The following is an 18622-nucleotide window of genomic DNA, read 5'->3' as shown; positions in this document are numbered from 1 at the left end:
TGACTGCCTTACAGGCTATATACTGTAGATCCTTCCAGGACCCCGAATTGACACAACAATGCGATCAAGCTGGGATTAATCAACAACAGTCAACCAAACAGGTGATGCAGATCGAATTTATATGTGAAGAAGTTTCTACAGCAATTGTTGCAGTCCCTGAACTCTCCAGTCTCCACTTATCAGATTGTTTCAGAAAAAAGGAAATTCTCAAAAACCGCAGGTGCTACACGAGCTAATTATGAAGCAGCTTTAAATGAAACAGCTGGAAGAAAGAAAAACAGAATTGACTTATCCTCATCCTCTCATCTTGGCAAAGATGGGCCAGGAAATCTGTTTGTGCCAGGAATCACTCGCTTCCAGAACCCGTAGCCATTAAGAATTCACCCTCGCATACTACTTCACCACCGACGTAGGCCTTCCCTTCCATTTTTGCGACTCCGAAGCGTTTTTGCAACTTGACCAGGGTCATTCTCATGACCAAGGTGTCCCCTGCAATCACAGGCTTCCTGAATCTCACTTTGTCAATTCCAGCAAAGAAGAAATTTTCACGAGAGCCACCCACTTCAGGCTGCAACACGACAAAGCCTCCAACCTGGGCCATTGCCTGCATCACCATACGGAATTATGATTTACGAGAGGAGCAAACTTTGGATCACTCGATGTACTCTAGGAGTGGTGTGATCTGAGAGTTCTGTAAATTAATTAGTACTTTGGTGTGAATACATCATGAATTAAGATTATTAGTAGCAGACTTCACAGTTGCATATGCTTTATTATACATATTTTTAAGTAAAGCAAGTCTAGTTACAGTAAAAACATAAAGCATAACTTCAAAAGGGCAGTCCGGTGCACGAAACTCCCACCATGCGGGGTCCCGGGAAGAATCCATTGTACGCAGCCTTACCCTGCTTATTGCAAGAGGCTGTTTCCAGGATTTGAACCCATGACCTTTTGGTCACATGGCAACAACTTTACCGTTGCGCCAAGGCTCCCCTTCACATAAAGCATAACTTCGATACAAAATATTGTTCATTGGTCGTTTCACCAGATAACTGAGACTTAAACTCTCATATTTTTGCTAGTTTACTCTCATGTTTGAGTGTACTAGAATCAACTAGTTGAATCCATTGCGGAATAACGTGTAAGTAGCCAAAAAGGACAGAGTCAATGTAATAAAAAAAAAAAATAATTGAATATTATTAGCAATATAGCTTTGCATAGAGCTAAATTGAGGTATTATTAGTAATATAGTTTTACATAGAGCAAAATAGAGAGGTTAATGGAGGGGCAAGATTTATGTAGATAAAAATCCAAATAGTGTGGACAACACAGCTTGAAAATGGTGATGGTGATTGTGGAAAGAGAAAAATTAAGATAACTTTTAAACAATCCTTGAATGTCTTACTCAATTTCAATGTTTGTCTCAACATGCCGATGATAAGCATATTCAAAACTTTGTTTAAAGATGCTTAAGAATACAAGTAAATTTTGGTACTCGGCAGAACAGAAAATTTCAGTGTAACAAAATTAGATTGGGATCATTCTAGTTATTTTTGAATTTCAAGTTCGCAGATTACTTACTCTAAATTCGAACCTAATAACCAATATTTAATTTCATTGAACCACGAAAAGAAAACAACCTTTCTCTTCCACCATCATTGAAAGATGATGAGATCGATTGATAGAGATTGTAATTGCATGGCCTAACATATATTGATTCAAACTGAATGTTTGAAATAATTTGGTAATTGGTAGACTCAAACCAGCATGACAGCCTAGTTAGTCTACTAGTAGTATTGGCCTATTTGTGCTCATGTACAGCCTAGATGAGCCTACCAAGACCTAGTCGGGCTTAAGCAATTTATCCATCTAATTCGACCCTACCGCGTAAATCCTCACAAGTAAAATTTTCTCATGGGGCTTCAATACAACAATTGGTTGTTGAAGGGGAACTTTGTAAGAGAATCTTTACAGGAAAGAATTAGCTATTTTGATGGTATCTCTTTGCAGCTAGGTCAGTAAAATTATCAATTTTCATCAGTTTGCAAGTTTGTTTTCAAGGATAACCATAAGTAGGTAAGTGAGTAAATAAGAAAGTTAGATATGGACAATCTAAAAGATTGAACTATCAAGAAGAGGACTATTATACTTATAAGGTGGCTAAAATGATAATGGGAAAGTAACTTCAAATATTAAAGTAGAGATAAGTTCAACTATTGGTGGATAGCTCTGCTTAAGGATCTCTAAATTTCTTCAAATTGAGAAATTTTTACTCTGCGCGTTCCTTTTCCTTCCAGATCCTATTCTGTCTAATTACAGAGAAAGCCCTGCTTCAGTGTGATTAAAAAGTATGTCTATAACCTGAGAATACTTTTTTGAATCTTTTTAAAATTGTATCTGTAGATTCCACACGTTTATCAAGAATAATCATACGTTCGAGTGAAAAAGGAAAGCAATAATGGCATGATTAAGTAGATACCTCGATCATGAGAACACCAGGCATTATCGGGCGCTCGGGGAAGTGTCCAGGGAAGAAATTATCGTTGATGGTGACATTCTTAATCCCAACAGCTGTAACTCCGGGTGTGTATTCGATTATTCTATCAACCAATAGAAATGGAAACCTACAATACAAGCCGCAAAACATCCCATTCGTCAAATCTTCCCGAGAAACCTACTGATAAATCAAAATTTCGGTGGCAAAAACATTCTCACCGATGAGGCAAGATATTTCGGATCTGATTTATGTCCATGACGGCGGGAAAAGGCGGAAACCCTTCAAAGAAAATCGGCAACAAAAAATATCAGAAACTTCGACCGTAAGTGTCATCGATCTCTGAGAGAGAGAGAGAGAGAGAGAAACGAAAGAAACGAACTCTTCTCGATAGGAACATCAACTTCCGTCGTCACCGTGCCGTCAACGGAGCATCGCGTCACGAGCCGGCTCTTCGCGAAACCCGCTGCAGGACCTCGAAGCGTGAGGCTCGGAGGGCAAAGGCGCTCTGGGAGTGGGGCGCCGGGGCGCCGGAGGGACGGGGGAGGCGCGGAGACGAGGCATCTGGTGGCCATGGCCGCTGAGGCTTCCGTCGAGACAGTGAGCGAACGGGGGCAGCTATCGAAGCGGTAGATGAAGAGCGGTGTGTGTGGTCGGTTTTATCAATATTCGTGGACGGCCAGGTTAAATAAACTATTAAAGTGGGTCCCACCTATACACTGCTGCGGCGGACGCAACGAGGTCGGACGCCCGATATCTTTTAAAAATACGAACCGGTCGGCGTAGACTCGATCCGGAGTCCGGACCAAACAAACCAAATATAACCAGATAAACAAACCAAATACGATGAAATTTGATGGGCTCTCATACTGATTGTTCGATCAATTCAAATAAAATATTGGATAAATTTTTTTTTAAAAAAAAAAAGCACTCATCAATTATTGTGGACGACACTTTTTTTATTAAAAAAAAGTCAACATCCGCTAGTCCACTTTTTCGTAATCGCTTTTGCATAATGTCTTCCTATCTTTGTAATTATAACCGGATCCCAATGATAATTCAATCATAATTAACTACATTTCTTTTTAAATTTATATTTCCATCCGGATTATAATTTAAATATAGATGATTAAAAACAGCTTACAGTAAGAGGACAATCGAACTATCGGACATCTAATAAAGGGCTATCTCGGAGCACCTATCCCAATTCAAACTATAAGTTAGATAGGAATATGAACTTAAAAAAAAATCATAATCAATTATAATCAGACTTCAATCATGATCCAATCATAATTAAATTATGAAAGAGATCAAAAGGAGACCATGAAAAATTAGACCAGACAATCTACCCTTAAACTTGAAGGTCCTTTATTCTGCTAAAAGGAAAAAAATTTTAAAAAAAATTTAAGAATAGACATATAAAGATGATCCATCATTTAACTTTTTATAGACCCCATCATTTTATGTATATATTCTTAAATTTTTTTTTAAAATTTTTTCCTTAAACATATCATTTTTTATTCTGAAAATACTCCTAATTCAACACTATTATAAATTATTTATTAGCTAGCTTATGTAATCAGCTGATAACTGCTGCATGTTAAAAAAAATTACATGCTATTAGATTATGTCCTGAATTCTCATTATTTAATTTGTATATTGAAATATTATTTTAATTAAATTATCACTAAAAAAAATTAAAATCACAATCATATAAAATCACCATTATGAAAACACACAGTCAAATAATATTTGTAAAAACTAATTGTTAACTTCTATAGAGTTGATGCTATAGTTGATGTCAAGTGATCCAATAATAAAAGGATATTTTAAATAGGTCATTTTAAAAAGGGCACAAAAGTGTATACATTTGACTTTTTAGATCCATATGATAAAAACGCACATGATAAACACCCTTTTTGATTTTTGCACTAAAATATTTGAGATGGTTCGAGGGAGGAAAAGTAATTGAATTCTAAAACAAATTTCCAAGAACGAAACTTCTATGAGCTAGAGTTTTACATTGAATAGACTGTGATGCATTAACAATTTCCTAACAGCAGGACAAGAACCAAAATACTTGAACAATAACATGGTGCAAATACTTGATAGCAGAAAATTCCCTATTTCATTACTAAACCAATACCAATATCATTTCACAATGATACTTCTCTTTGATCTCGCTACTACTAAGCGAATAAGCTAAAAAAATGTGCAATGGGTGTGCTCAAAATTGGAGGGATCTTGGCCATGGGCATATAAATTATGGCACTCAAAAAGTCTGTGTCAGGGCGCTTTGTTAATGTTTTTCATAGCGCTAAAAGCTAAACAAGTCACGAATTTGATCGTTTCAGGTAAACCATAATTCCAACGCTGGCGAGCACCACAGTTCCTGTTAAAATCCCCCGTTGGAGAGTCGCCAAGCTTCCTCTTTGGGCTTCTGCCAAATCTAGTTTTGTAGCTTCCTTCTTCATTTTTGGGTCATCAATGTGCAGCCTCAGAACCTGAAATATGGAGGATAAGGACCAATAGGCCTGCTGAATTGGACATCTAGATGTGTTGCGTAGCCAAAATCTCTTCGAGAATTTCATAAAAAAATATGATTCAAAGAGTTTCATGATTTACTTCTAAAGTTGAATTTAACATTCTGGTAGCATACAAAAAATTATTTGGTCACCATAATAACCTACAACTCCATATGGACATATCACTAAACGGCATGCTGACACAGGTATTGATGGACTGCTCTAAAACCTTCTTTGATTTATATGGTATGTGCACATCGGGCATTTACTTGGAGAAAAATGATAGAAAATAATGGCCTAAACCAATGAATGGCGAGAATACAATGAAAAGAGTACCTTCTGTCCATCTGATCGGGCATGATTGATAGCTGCTACAAGATCATCATCTGTAGTAAGAAGAACCTTGTCGCCTTCATCATCTTCATACTGCATAGCACCAGTAACGGTTTAACCATTGAGGACACTACCTTACGTAATATCACCACACACAAATGCACACAAGAATCATGATCTCACCAAAAGTTGAACTTTGTCGGTGTCATGATCATGCCCTATCCTCTGCATTATAGAAGATACAAGTGCATCCAAATTCTCAGTGTCTACAAGAAAGGTTGAGACAAACCGTTCCGACCTTAGAAACTAGTGCAAATCAATTGAAGTTCTGTCAAACAGAAATGGTTCTTGCGACATTATCTTATACTGACCACAACTAAATCTGTGTATACGCCCCTTTTGATCTTCAACTTTGAAAGAAAATGAGTTTCCAGCATGAGGGGGATACTTGTACTTCCCACTTTCAGTATACTCGGATGTTATCAATGATGAAAATTCACTGCAAAAAGAAAAAACATAAAAAGTTCATAAATAGATGTTTAGCAAGGAAAATATAACATAAAAAGATGCTAAAACATGCCTATGTGTATCACACTCTTCATCTGAAGGCTCTAAGGTAAGGGCAGAATCCCAAAAGTTCTGCATCATTGTATTTGCCATGTCATTGGCAGCTTCAGCACCTCCATCAACCTTCATAAATGAAATGCACCAAGGATGCACTCAAGTGAACCAAAATTGAATATAATAAACAAGAAATAGCTTTGTGATCGAACTCTGTATGTAAAAAAACCATCAAGAATAACCGAGGAATTTGTTTGTTAATGTCATGTTATTTAATAATATCTTGTGGAATTAGGTTATCTATCAAAATAATATACTGTTAGAATATTCTGTATAGTTGTATATCCTGTACAGGTAGTATATTCTACGCAATGGTAGTACATTTTTTTTCCATTATTTCCTTTACTATTAGTTAAACTTACCTCCTTTCCAATTGCATTTGCCCTACATATTTATGCTTGTACATTTATATGGGAGAGAATTGCTTCCCAAGCAATTATTTATTGTTTTCTAGTTATTCTGCAAAGCACGTGATCTGAAGTCACAAAATTTTGAAATACCACCGCCTTGCTGTAGCACCTAGACTCCATTAATTGCGTGTAGATGACAATGATCATTAGAATTAGAATGCAGCATATAGGTTGGATGGCAAAATTACCAACAGTTGGTCTCAATTTTTAATAAAAAATTGAGAAAGATAGCTAAGAATTCCTAGTCATTGTGCAAAAGGCGGGTCCCGCCGCCCAGCGGCCCCCTAGGCCTGGCCCCACAGGGATCCTAGGGGGAGGTAAATCAGCGGTGAATGCTGACCCGGGTAAAGCGTGGTGTCTCCGGAATTTAACACAGCCGGCCCAGATTATTCATCCAGTGCGCGTCCGTGGACCTTCGACCCTACGACTCATTGTGCAAACTTGCCAGTTGGTGGTCTCAGTTTTTTTACCATGAAAATATATCATGCCAGCACGAGTAAATTTTACTGTCCTGTTTGTGCCAACATATTTTCTGGTACGCTCAAGACAAAATCTATCTCGAATGGTAAAATCTAGAACCAGCAAATAATTGAAGATTCCCTTGCCATGACTTGTCCTTCAATTTAACTTTTCAACCATCAAAAAGAAACACCACAGAGAGAGGAAGAACCAACAGGAGCACCAACAATAACAAAGAAGAGTAATGCCAACGTCAGAAAAAAAAAGAGAAGAAAACAAAGATGAAACTACATCTTGTACCTGTTGCTTGTTCAAATATTAATTATGTTAATGCAAGTTCAAATTTTTTTAATCTGCTAGAACAATGCGCTTACAAGAGAGCTCTGCAAATTTGATAGGACCAGAAAAAACACAAAACCATGAAACTCAAAATTTGATTGGAGATTAAAAGTACAACCAATTGTTTCTCTTGTTCAAGATGAAATTGAATTTTCATGTTCAAAGAGCAATGGGAAATCTTTTTCAATATGTAACTGCAAATACAAATGCATATTAAATACCATGGAAATGGCTGCATGTGTTAATTGCAGAACATCCAAACAAGCAACAATGTGGCCATCTGTTGTTGAAGATGTAGCAGAAAATCAGAAAAAAAAATGTTAACAAATTTCTTCATGTGCAAAAATAAATGATGGATGGTACGGTACCTGAGTCTAGTACTGGAACATGTAAGAACTTTCCATCATGCATAATGTGCAATGCATCAAGAATTGTGGTGTCAAGTGTGGCACATTCAGGGTTCAACGTCATCACCTATAAAATGGAAATTAAAGGATGACTGATAATGATACTTGTTGGAATGAAATTCACAAATCCAACATCCTAAAAATTCATAAAGATTTGAAACATTATATAAGATTTTTTATGTTATTGAAATTCAATAGCCATTGGAAATCCCTAAACAACATGATTTAAAGAACTACAACCTTGAGAACAATATCAACACGAATAATGAAGAGTGAAAATTGACATGAACAATTATGTTTATTCAATAGATAATTCATTTGATGATACAAAATTGACAAAATGCAACATGTTTATCAAAGAAAATTACTAGTAAATTCAACTACACATCATATAAATTGATTATCAATTACTTCACAGAATATAAATTGACCATGTTACATATCAATTTGCATCCTTAGAGTTGACCTGTAATGATACAGTAAAATTAGAAGATTCCATGAATTGTCCGGCTAAATAGGCTCAATTTTTGTCAACTTGTCATGAGTCTCCTCCCCAGGAATCCAGACTTGCTAAGAATCACATTACAAATTGTCAATTCAACTCCATAGCATCAATCCTTATCAATCTAATTTGCAAGTACTTTTTCCTACATCCAATCTTCCCAATAATGACTCTTTATTGGCTATTTGCTAGGAATCGCAACTTGACCTGCCAAAACCAACCAACCTATATTGCATGGATACGAGTATGGATATAGTATCGAATATGATACGGATACGGCGATACGGCAAATTTTCTATATATATATATATATAGTATTGAAAGATCATGCAAGATGATCAAAACCGAGACTTTTACATACTATTTATCGAAAAAATTGAAAGTCAAATTAGGGCTTATATTCAAATTTATAAATCAAATCTTTCTAACAAAATGCTTAGGGTTTAAGCACTTTAGAGAAGTGGAGTAGAATCGAAAACAATAATTTAGGACTTACATGGCGAGCTGCGACGGGAGCAGAAAGGGAGGTGAGCGACGTCAAAGAGGTGATGAGAGGTGAGTAGGATGAGAGGCGAGTAGAAAAAGATTATGGTTTAGGGTTTAAAAGGCCACAACCAAATTCATTTTTATTAATTATTTTTCAAGTTTTTTCAATAAACCCCTAAAAATTTTAAATATTTGCAATTTTGCCCAAACGTATCTTGGAAGAATGTATCCTAGCCATATTCTTGTCGTGTCCTTGCCGTGTCCAAAACGTATTCGCCTGGTCAAACCTCAAAAAAGTCCATGACACGTTTTTGGCCGTATCTAATATGCATATTTGCGTATCATATCCGTATTCTTGTCCGATACTTCTAAAAAAAAAATCAGAGAATCCGTGCTACATAGCAACCAACCTAGATCAATACAGCCATACTGCATATTGTTGCACTTGCACCACAAAAAATCTCATATATAAAGCTGATAATATCATAACTCTATCAAATTATTATGCTGATATGATGCCCTTTCAATCTGATCTATTGTGTATCATATTTGACAATTTTGAGACAGCTTCCATCCTAACTAAATAAACCCAACTCAGGAATCCAGAGTGAAATAGGTTAGCTTCAGAAACCATGACAGGAACTCCATTGCACCAATCCTAGTGATAACAGACAGAGATGGTTTACCAAGTTTTGTTTCTCTTTCTAGGAATTTTCTTTATGAAATAATCCATCAAGGATGATGAACAGATGAATAGAATAATCATGAACCTATGATCAGAAACTGCAATTGTAGAATAATGATGAAATATGTATATATCCTAATTCCTAAATTTAAGGAGTAAACCTCAATACAAATATTCAAACTACAAGAAGACAACATGGCTTTTAGAGACCAGACCTGACCCGGAGGAGTGGTTCAAGGCTATAATGCCTAACAATTATAAAACCCTTGCGTAAAATGGATTTAGGACATGGAAATTTTATAAAATCAGTTTAGCATAGACTACCTTTTCAACAGGAGTCAGTTCAGGTGAAAGATTTTGAGCAACTACTCGCATAAGCACATCCTTGGAGCTGCAACAAACAAAAATTAGCAGGAGCAAAAAATAATTCTTATCAAGCAGCCAGAGTCAAAAATAAATAATAAAAATTTAAAAAAGACAATGAGTGGCATACGTTAGAATTCCATGAACACCACTTCCTGTTGGTATAATCACAGAGTTAACTCGAAACTCACGCATCTTTTTTGTAGCAACAGAGACCGGATCTGAGGGAGATACCAATACAACTCTGCAGATAGGTTTCCAAAAGGTCAATCATAATAGCATTGCTGCAAGAGAAGCATAAAAATTAAAACATATAGACATACTTTGAATGTTCTGTTACAATAGTTGATAGAGTCGGCTTAAACATTCTTTCTCGGAGAGTTTCAATGAAAGCATAAGGCGCTGCATCAAGGAAAGGGAATGAATAATAAATAACTTAAATTCTCAAAAAGCCTAAACAGCCATAAAATAGTCACGTAAGAACAAACATGCACTAACTCATCTCCAATGAATCACTGCATCATACTTTTACAGAGGATAAAGAAGCTTTATTATCAATGCCATCATCATCAAGTCATGTCAATTCCAACATTTTGGAGACTAATAAACCAAACTTATAAAACCAATAATAAAAATGTATTATAAAGAAGCTTATAAAACTAACTAGAATTTTTTTTTTCATGCATCATTCAGAAGCACTATCATTAGGCTTATCAAGATATGTGTTAATAATTTAAAATTAGATCCTTTACATAACTAATGAAAAAGGTTAATTTTACATTTTTAACCCTTCATTTGATTTTGGTCGAAAGATTGGACTAACAAGTTAGAGGGCGTTTGGTTAAATGATGGAAATGACTATGGGTATGAGTTTGATAGTAGGGTGGAATGAGAATAGGAATGAAAATGAAACCCATCAAGTTATATGGGTTTGGTTGATTCCCATAAATCTAGTAATCATTCCCAAAATGTTATTCCCAAACCCACAATCCAAACACTATCTTTTACTATCATTCCATTCCCTCATTCCCAAACCCATCAACCAAACACCCCCTTAGAATTGCTATTGCAGAAACTCATAATTCAAGCCATAAGAACTGAAATTTCAATGTCATTAGAACACAAGAACCAATTCATTCTTATTTTGATTGGCACACATGTCCCTCTACCTTCATCTCCTTTTCAGATACATGCATTTCTCATGCCTCAGTCAATGTCATGTGTGTAACCAGAAACATACTGATCAATTCATTCTTATTTTGATTGACACGTGTCCCTCTACCTTCATCTCATTTCTTGATCATCCATTTCTCATGCCTATGTCACTTTTGTCACATATGTGACTAAAAACATACTAACTTGAATCCACCTAACACAAACACTAGCTAAATCAGGTATAAGTTAAGGACAAATTGTGTTGTGAAACAATGAGAAGAAGGACTTCATAGAGCTAGGTGAAAGTTCCTTTCATGCCCAAGCCCAACTAACATGGTACACATTTATAGTTTATAATTCAAAACAGTAAAAACTGTAAAAGGAATATGAATCAAAATCATGTCCCTCTCAACGTTAGTACACATTTCTAGTTTATCATTCCAAACAGTAAAACTGTAAAAGGAATCTGAAACAAAAAGATGTCTCAACAAATTTACATAAGTTTTTTCTTTAACCATGTAGATTTTCAACCCTCATCTCTTATGATCAGGGAAGATGTTGAGAAGCAATTCAGCATATGCACATGCTGCAAATAACAACAGCAGAGGACCCTAATCAAGTAGTGTTCTGTATAAACCTGACAAGTTGTTTCCCCATTGACGTTCGACTCCCTCAACTGCAGCTGCAATAGCACTACCTTGTTCAGCAGCTTTTTCCATTTTTGATATAGCATCATACATGCATTTTGTAATATCCAGCATGGCAATAACTTCACCATTTTCTACTACAGGAAGATGCCTAAATTTTCCTGCAAAAGACCAGTTAATGTCAAGAAGAATTAGAAATGTTGTAATTACAAAAAATATAGTGCCTACGAAAAGATCAGAGCAACAATAAACTTTATTAAGACAATATGGTCTAAACATCAATGCTCCTACTAGGAAAGTCTCTTCTCTGGTAAATGTATATCGCATGATCAAGATCTAAAATTCCCAATTCTAAAGTATATCATCATCTAATGAAGTATGTACTATTAGCTGTAGCACTTCAGGATTACTTTTTTGCAAATCATATGTAGGATCTAATTACCACACAAAATTAGAGTAAACAACTCTTCCATAACTTTGAGTTGTTCTATAAACCATTTAGTCTTGATGGAAATTGGGAATTTATTTTAATTAGAATTTTTAGTTATGTAACTGACTTTAAGTAATTGTCCTAATTTAGGTGCTCAATTCTTTTTATTAATTTTAATTTAGTAAAATTTAATGAGCATCTTTTAGCATGGTAAAGATTCTTAGATTTGGTAAGACTTTATTGGGATTAATGTATTTCTTAATCACTGGTATTTCTTTCCTAGTTTAGTTGATATTGAGTTTATGAAAGTGGTGGCATGCCTATTTAATATTCAATCTTTGGTTAATAAAATTTCCTTTTTGCTAATTTTGTGTGATGACCATTTTCTCTTTGCAAGACATTTACCTTTTGCTTCATCAGTTTTGTTCCAACGGTTTAAAGGTATTTGTGTTGCATCAGCCGAATCCCTACCACTGAAAGGTTTCGGATCTGTGGTTCGTTGATCTTGGTGCTCCTTGATTCTTCCTCTTTGTACATCATAAAATTCAACATAAGCTACCCCCCCCCCCAAAGCAACCACTCCTCCCATCACCCACAAGGAGAACACCCTCCAGCTCCCTTCAGCATCCACCTGTCTCCTGATCTAGAATTGTCTCAATTCAGTGCCAGCTGCAGTCCCAGTCTACCAGCCATGATCAAATTCAGTCGTTCCCTCTTTTCTCTCAGATTCTCCTTCTCTTAGTCGCTCAATTTCCTCAGTGCTATATGTAGCTAGAGCTGTTGTCTGCTACGCCAATCAGTAACACTTGTGCCTTCCCTGCCAACCTTATCAGCACAAAGTCACAAATCGAGACTGGCTTTGATACCACTATCATTTTCATCCACAGATCCACTGACCACTGCTAACCCCTTCTAGTTTGTGTTGCGGCATCACCCGAACACAGTGATTCCTCCCTTTTCTTCACCACTGGTTGCCTCTTCCGGCAATCCAGATAGTGTGTGACGCTCTCAGCTGTCCAGTGGCTCCAACTTCCTTCAGCAACCAACTACTAATTGTTATTCTTTGATTGGTCAAGAAGCATGAAAAGGGATGACTTACTAAACATCTATTATAGCGGCGATTTAAAAAACAAGGCAGACTTCAATACAATTGAAATTTACTATATGATCTTAGACTAGATTTAATCCAAGACATCTTGCGAGTCAAGACAAATCCAACACAAGATTGAATGGCAAGATTAAAAGAGCATCAAGACAAGAACCTAGTAGCAACTTTAATATCAAAAAGGCTCACATCATTTGGATATAATTGTACTTTCTATTTTTAAAAAAAACTTGTTTAATTAATTGGTTGATTTTTCTCACAATTATACTGTGTATCATAATTTCCTTGTTTACACTGATCTTTAATCATAAAAAAAATGTAAAATATCATCATATTGTTTCTTATTTAGTTTAATCTTTATTTGTCAAAAAAGTGATATACGCGACCTCTTTATTTTTCTTTCACTTAGTTTATTTATGTCATATGCATTTTTTTTTGTTTGCATTGTATTTAATTCAACATGTTTTATTTCATAATCATCATTATTTAGCAATATTTTAAAATGGCATGATGAGAGAAGCCACCCAAACTTCTATTGGTGCAATTGTCGTCAAAGTTCACTAGTTTAACTCAAGTTTGAGTTTTGATGTTTGACAATATATAGAGATTGCAGGTAATTGTCCATTTGGAAGACTGTTGGTGCAATTCTCCTCTAGTCAAAGTTGACCGGTTTGATATGAGAGAGTAGTCAAGTAAATCAAAGTTGACGGGATACTCGACTGGAAAAGTCCTAATTGGAGGTTAGGCAAGGGCAAGACTAATGGGATGATTGTAGAAGAAGAAAAACCAAGTGGGTCATGAGGACCGGACACTTGATGTAGAAAGTCCGGGTGAGTGAAACAAGACAGATGAAAAGTCCTGATTAGTAAAAGTTAGGAAATTGAAAATCCTAGTGAGTGAAGCTAGGCAGTGAGAAAACCCTGGTTAGTGAAGTCAGTGGAAAAATCCTAGTGAATGAAGTTAGATGGAGAAAAATCCTGATGAGTGAAGCCAGACATTAGAGAATCCAGTAGGTCAAACATTGACCGAACACCAAGTGTTTGGAAATCCAAGTGGGTCATGGAGAACCAGACACTTGGCACGAGAAGAAAAGTCCACGTGGGTCAAAGGTTGACCAAGCACCTGGTGTTTGGAAGTCCAAGTGGGTTATGGAGGACTGGATACTTGACACGAGAAGAAAAATCCAAAGTGGGTCAAAGAATTGACCGGACACTTGGTGGAGAAGTCCCAACAGGTCACGCTTGACCTAACATTGGGCAAGGGAACCCTAGACTTGAATTAAGCAAGTTAGGGTAGGGCAATTGATTGGTCCTAAGCTAATCGATTAGGTAATCGATTAAGAGGTTCTTGCAAGAACACAGAAATGACCTGAATCGATTGGGTCGAGCCTAATTGATTGGACCAATCGATTAAGACCAAGAGATTCGCGAAGAGAAATTTGTGAAAACAAGGCTGAATCGATTGGCCCAATCGGTTCAGCCACTACTAATCGATTGGCCCAATCGATTCAACCACTGCTAATCAATTGGGTCAATCGATTAAGCAGTGTTTTGTCACGAGAAGGCTTAATTAATTGTGCTAATCGATTAAGACCTTTTTGCGAGTGAACATAGAGTTGCGGAATTGATTGGGTAATCAATTAAGGTTCTTTGAATCGATTAGGATGACTCACTAATCGATTAGAGTTCAAAAAAAAGTCATTCTATATGTTCAAAGCAGGTTGTTGACGTAGTAATCGATTAGGGAAAAGCTGAATCAGCTAAGGCGCCAGCAGAAACCCTATAAAAGGGCTTTTCATGATCGTTCTGAATAACACAACTCAAGAGACAGATTCGAGCAACAAGAAGAGAGCAAGTTAAGATTTCATTATTGTAATCTTGTGTAAGATTTCATTGTATTTATTCTTGCTCTTCTTAGTGTATTTTGTGTTGTGAGCTTGTAAGAGGCATCTCCGCCTCCGGATTGTTTCCGAGAAGGAGTGTTTTTATAGTGTAGATGTGTGCACCGTGTGGATCCTTGAATTAGTCACCTCAAGGAGGTGGATACGAGTAAATCCTTGTGTTAACATTGAAGAGTTGTTCGCTTCAAGTATTCCGCTGCAAGATCATCTTCATCGAAGCAAGCGAGCTATTCAACCCCTCCCCCTCCCTCTAGCTCAACCGGTCCAAACAACTTCCACCATATACAAAAACACAATAGATGTAGATTTTAGAAGTGAAAATATCAACCCAATTATACTTATGCGGACAGTGAGCTTAGATTTAGAAAAGCTAAAATGGACCATTCTAATAATTTTAGTGGGTGTCATTCATACACTTCTAGGAAATAACATATAACAAATTCACTACTATATCATCTCATGTGTAGAGAAGAATTAAGATGTTCTCCAAAAATAATAATTGCCGTATGTCTAGGTATGTTAGGACACATGCCCCTTGTTTTTATGGAAGATTATATTTTAATGTACTTTTGAATTAGTTAGATGGCATTGAAAATTATTTTTATCGACATAACATAACCTCCATTAAAGCAGTTCAATTTGTCAAATTCACACTTAGACTCACGTTGTGTAGAGAGGAAGGATTCGTTCAGCCACAATCAATGGTATATATGATCATTTACTTGATGTAAGAATTCAGGTTTTGTCCGAGGCATTTATAAAAGAAAATAATGTAAAAAAAGATTATCATAAAAGTACGGGCATGATACTTTCACTTCTAACTGTTCAGAATGTGAAGGAAAGCATTATCTATGAGCAAATAAATGTGAAGGCGCGATGATTCATGAATAAGCTAACCTTGGACCATTTTTTGCAGAGCCTCAATTGCAAGGGTATCAGACATTACAAAATTTGGGTTTCTAGTCATTATCTTTGACGCAGGTGTCTGCTGCGGCCTCAAACCCTCCGCTATAACCCTTGTGGCAATATCCTGCAGAAGCGACAAACAAGCCCAGCACAAACACTTAACCTCATAAACAAAGAAGACGGCAGTATCAATAACAAAAGAAATCAACAAAACCAACCTTGTCGGTAACAATACCAGAGAGAAGTCCGTTGGCATCCGTCAGGAGCACAGAATCGACCCTACGCACCCCCATCCTCCTGCACGCGTCGGAAACAGTGGTTCCTTCCGGAATAGTCAAAGCTTTCGATAATCTCAGCTTCTTCACAGTCCTTTCCCCACTGTCCCATCCAAATAGAAAGAAATCACAAGAAGAAATCCATAAAAAGGCAAACTCGTAAGACAACGAAGAGAAACAATCGTACGGTGCTAGGCTGGCAGAATTCGGCTTGGAGGCGTTTCCGTTTGCAGCGGCGACGGGGGTATCGGCGGCGGCTGCGGAAGTGGTGCTGTCATTCTCAAACGGAACTGGTTTCTTCACCGCCGCCGGAGCGCGGCGGGAGGCGAGGCCGCTCCTTCTCGGAAGAGGGGCGGCGTGGGTGCTCATCTTCTTGCTTGATTGGTCGGACTAGAGGACTTGGAGGAGAGAGGATCGAAATCGAAATGGAGAGCCCTAAGTCGATCGTGACCAAGGGTTCCTGCGCGTGCCACTGATAGCGGCATTTGAATATTTCGAACCGTCTTTGTTCTAGAAAGCTCTAAAGTAAAGTTAGCTTTTTACCCTACCAAATAAGTTTTTAAAATATCCCACGTATTATAATTTTAAAATTATTAAATCGTATACCCATTTTTAATTTTATCCTCGTCCATAAATCAATTCAACTAGAAAAATAAATTAGTTAATAGATTTTTTTTCTGATTAAATCGATTTCATTCTGATAAAAAAAATTCATCAGTCACTAATAGATCTAAAGAACTCGAATGACATAGAATCAATTTCTATTCGTCTAATTCTCATGATGGTAAAAATATTATCAAACATTAATTTACTTAATATATTAAGAGCATTATTTTTTAAATATGAATGTATCCAAAATATTAATTCGTATTTAAAAAATCAATGTCCTTAATATATTCGATTAAATTAATGTTTGATAATATTTTTACAATCATGAGAACTAGACAAATATATAGAAACTGGTTTCATGTCATTTCGAGGTCTTTAGGTTCATCAATCGATTTCGTCCGAAACCAGCTGATGGACCTAGAGACCTCAAAATGACATGAAACTAATTCTTATATGTTCGTCTAGTTCTCTTGATTGTAAAAATACTATCAAACATTAATTTAACCGAATATATTGAGAGCGGTGATTTTTTAAATATGAATATATCTAAAAAAATAATTTGTGCTAAAAAAATCACTGCTCTCAAAAAATATAAATCCGCTACATTAACGACCTCCTAGTGTCAACCCCACGGAAATAGAGGGAGGTATATGCAGGTACACAAATATCAGGCGCATGGTGGGGTAAACCCTAGGTCGTCAATTCCTGAGAATTGCCCCCTGCCATTACGCAGAGATGTCATACGTCCACCGTCTGTGCTATGCCCTGGGGGCGAAAAAAAACACTGCTTTCAATATATTGAGTCAAATTGATATTCGAGGACATGGATATAATCATAAGAACTAGAAGAGCTTATAGGATCTGGTTTCACTTTATTCCAAACTCTCTACGTTCTTCAACCAATTTTGGTCGAATGAACTTACATTGATTTTATTTAGGTTCATTCAGTCACAGTTTCAAAAAAAATCTCCGCTCTCAATATATTGCGTTAAATTAATATTTAATAATATTTTTATCATTAGGAGAACTAGACGAACACATAGGAACTGATTTCATGTTATTTTAAGGTGATCCATTAGCTGATTTCGGTCAAAATCAGCTGATAGACTTAGAGACCTCGGAATGATATGAAACCAGTTTCTATATATTCGTCTAGTTCTCCTAATTATTAAATGATATCAAATATCAATTTGACTCAATGTATTGAGAACAGTGATTTTTTGAATACGAATATATCCGAAAAACTAATTTATGTTCAAAAATCAATGCTTTCACCATATTAGGTCAAATTAATATTTTACTACATTTTAACAATCAGGAGAACTAAACGAACACATAGAAACTGATTTCATATCATTTCGAGGTCTCTAGGCTCATTAGCTGATTTTGATCGAAATTAACTCATGAATTTTTCAAATAGAATAAATTAAAAAAAAAAAAACCATTCAACTGTTTTTTTTCTAGTTGAATTGATTTAAGAACGATGATAAAAATGAAAAGTGGGTACGTAATATAGTAATTTTAAAACTATGATGCGTGATTTAAGTATTTTGAAAACTTAACTATGAGTTCTGTAAAAAATTAAGTAAAGTTTTAAGAAAATAATATTTTAAACCAAGTATAAAGGTATCAATGCAATAAAAAAAAAAAATTAAAATAACTTATTATTCTTTACCTAGGTTTAAAATCATTTCAACTGTTTGGACGACAAAAATCAAATTAAAAATATTTATTCAAAATAATTAAAATATAAAACTCTAGATTTATTCAGATAAATATGTAAAATAAATATTTTAAATAAAAAATAGATTAATCTTGATAGATGATACAGGTTATGACGAGTCGGCTCAGAAAATGACGTGGTAGTTAGAGTCAAGATAATGAGACAGTTAAAGTCAAGATGATCATGTGACAATCATATTCATGAAGGAACAATATTCTTTCACCTGACTTTGATTAATCGTCCAGTGC

The 18622-nt window shown here is 35.9% G+C and overlaps 2 protein-coding genes across 2 annotated transcripts; both read right to left on the bottom strand.

Annotated features, from left to right (window-relative positions):
• Positions 1-75: 75 nt before the first annotated feature.
• LOC122055655 (3-hydroxyacyl-[acyl-carrier-protein] dehydratase FabZ-like) lies at positions 76-3149 on the bottom strand. The gene is made up of 4 exons (XM_042617191.1): positions 2877-3149; positions 2716-2776; positions 2480-2624; positions 76-604 (listed from the first exon to the last, which is right to left on the bottom strand). Exons 1-4 carry the CDS (start codon positions 3067-3069, stop codon positions 347-349), a joined length of 657 nt encoding a protein of 218 aa, XP_042473125.1. The 5' UTR covers positions 3070-3149; the 3' UTR covers positions 76-346.
• A 1454-nt stretch (positions 3150-4603) lies between these two features.
• On the bottom strand, positions 4604-16537 carry LOC122055654 (CBS domain-containing protein CBSCBSPB3-like). Its single transcript, XM_042617190.1, has 14 exons — positions 16230-16537; positions 15986-16145; positions 15759-15891; positions 11417-11587; positions 9948-10026; positions 9755-9868; positions 9586-9652; positions 7550-7655; positions 7403-7461; positions 5933-6042; positions 5724-5851; positions 5536-5618; positions 5356-5445; positions 4604-4998 (listed from the first exon to the last, which is right to left on the bottom strand). The coding sequence occupies exons 1-14, from the start codon at positions 16409-16411 to the stop codon at positions 4828-4830; spliced, it is 1653 nt and encodes a 550-aa protein (XP_042473124.1). The 5' UTR covers positions 16412-16537; the 3' UTR covers positions 4604-4827.
• Positions 16538-18622: the final 2085 nt, after the last annotated feature.

The sequence above is a fragment of the Zingiber officinale genome, chromosome 3B (assembly GCF_018446385.1).
Source record: "Zingiber officinale cultivar Zhangliang chromosome 3B, Zo_v1.1, whole genome shotgun sequence".
In the NCBI taxonomy this organism is placed as follows: domain Eukaryota; kingdom Viridiplantae; phylum Streptophyta; class Magnoliopsida; order Zingiberales; family Zingiberaceae; genus Zingiber; species Zingiber officinale.
This window is presented reverse-complemented; position numbering and strand designations above follow the sequence as displayed.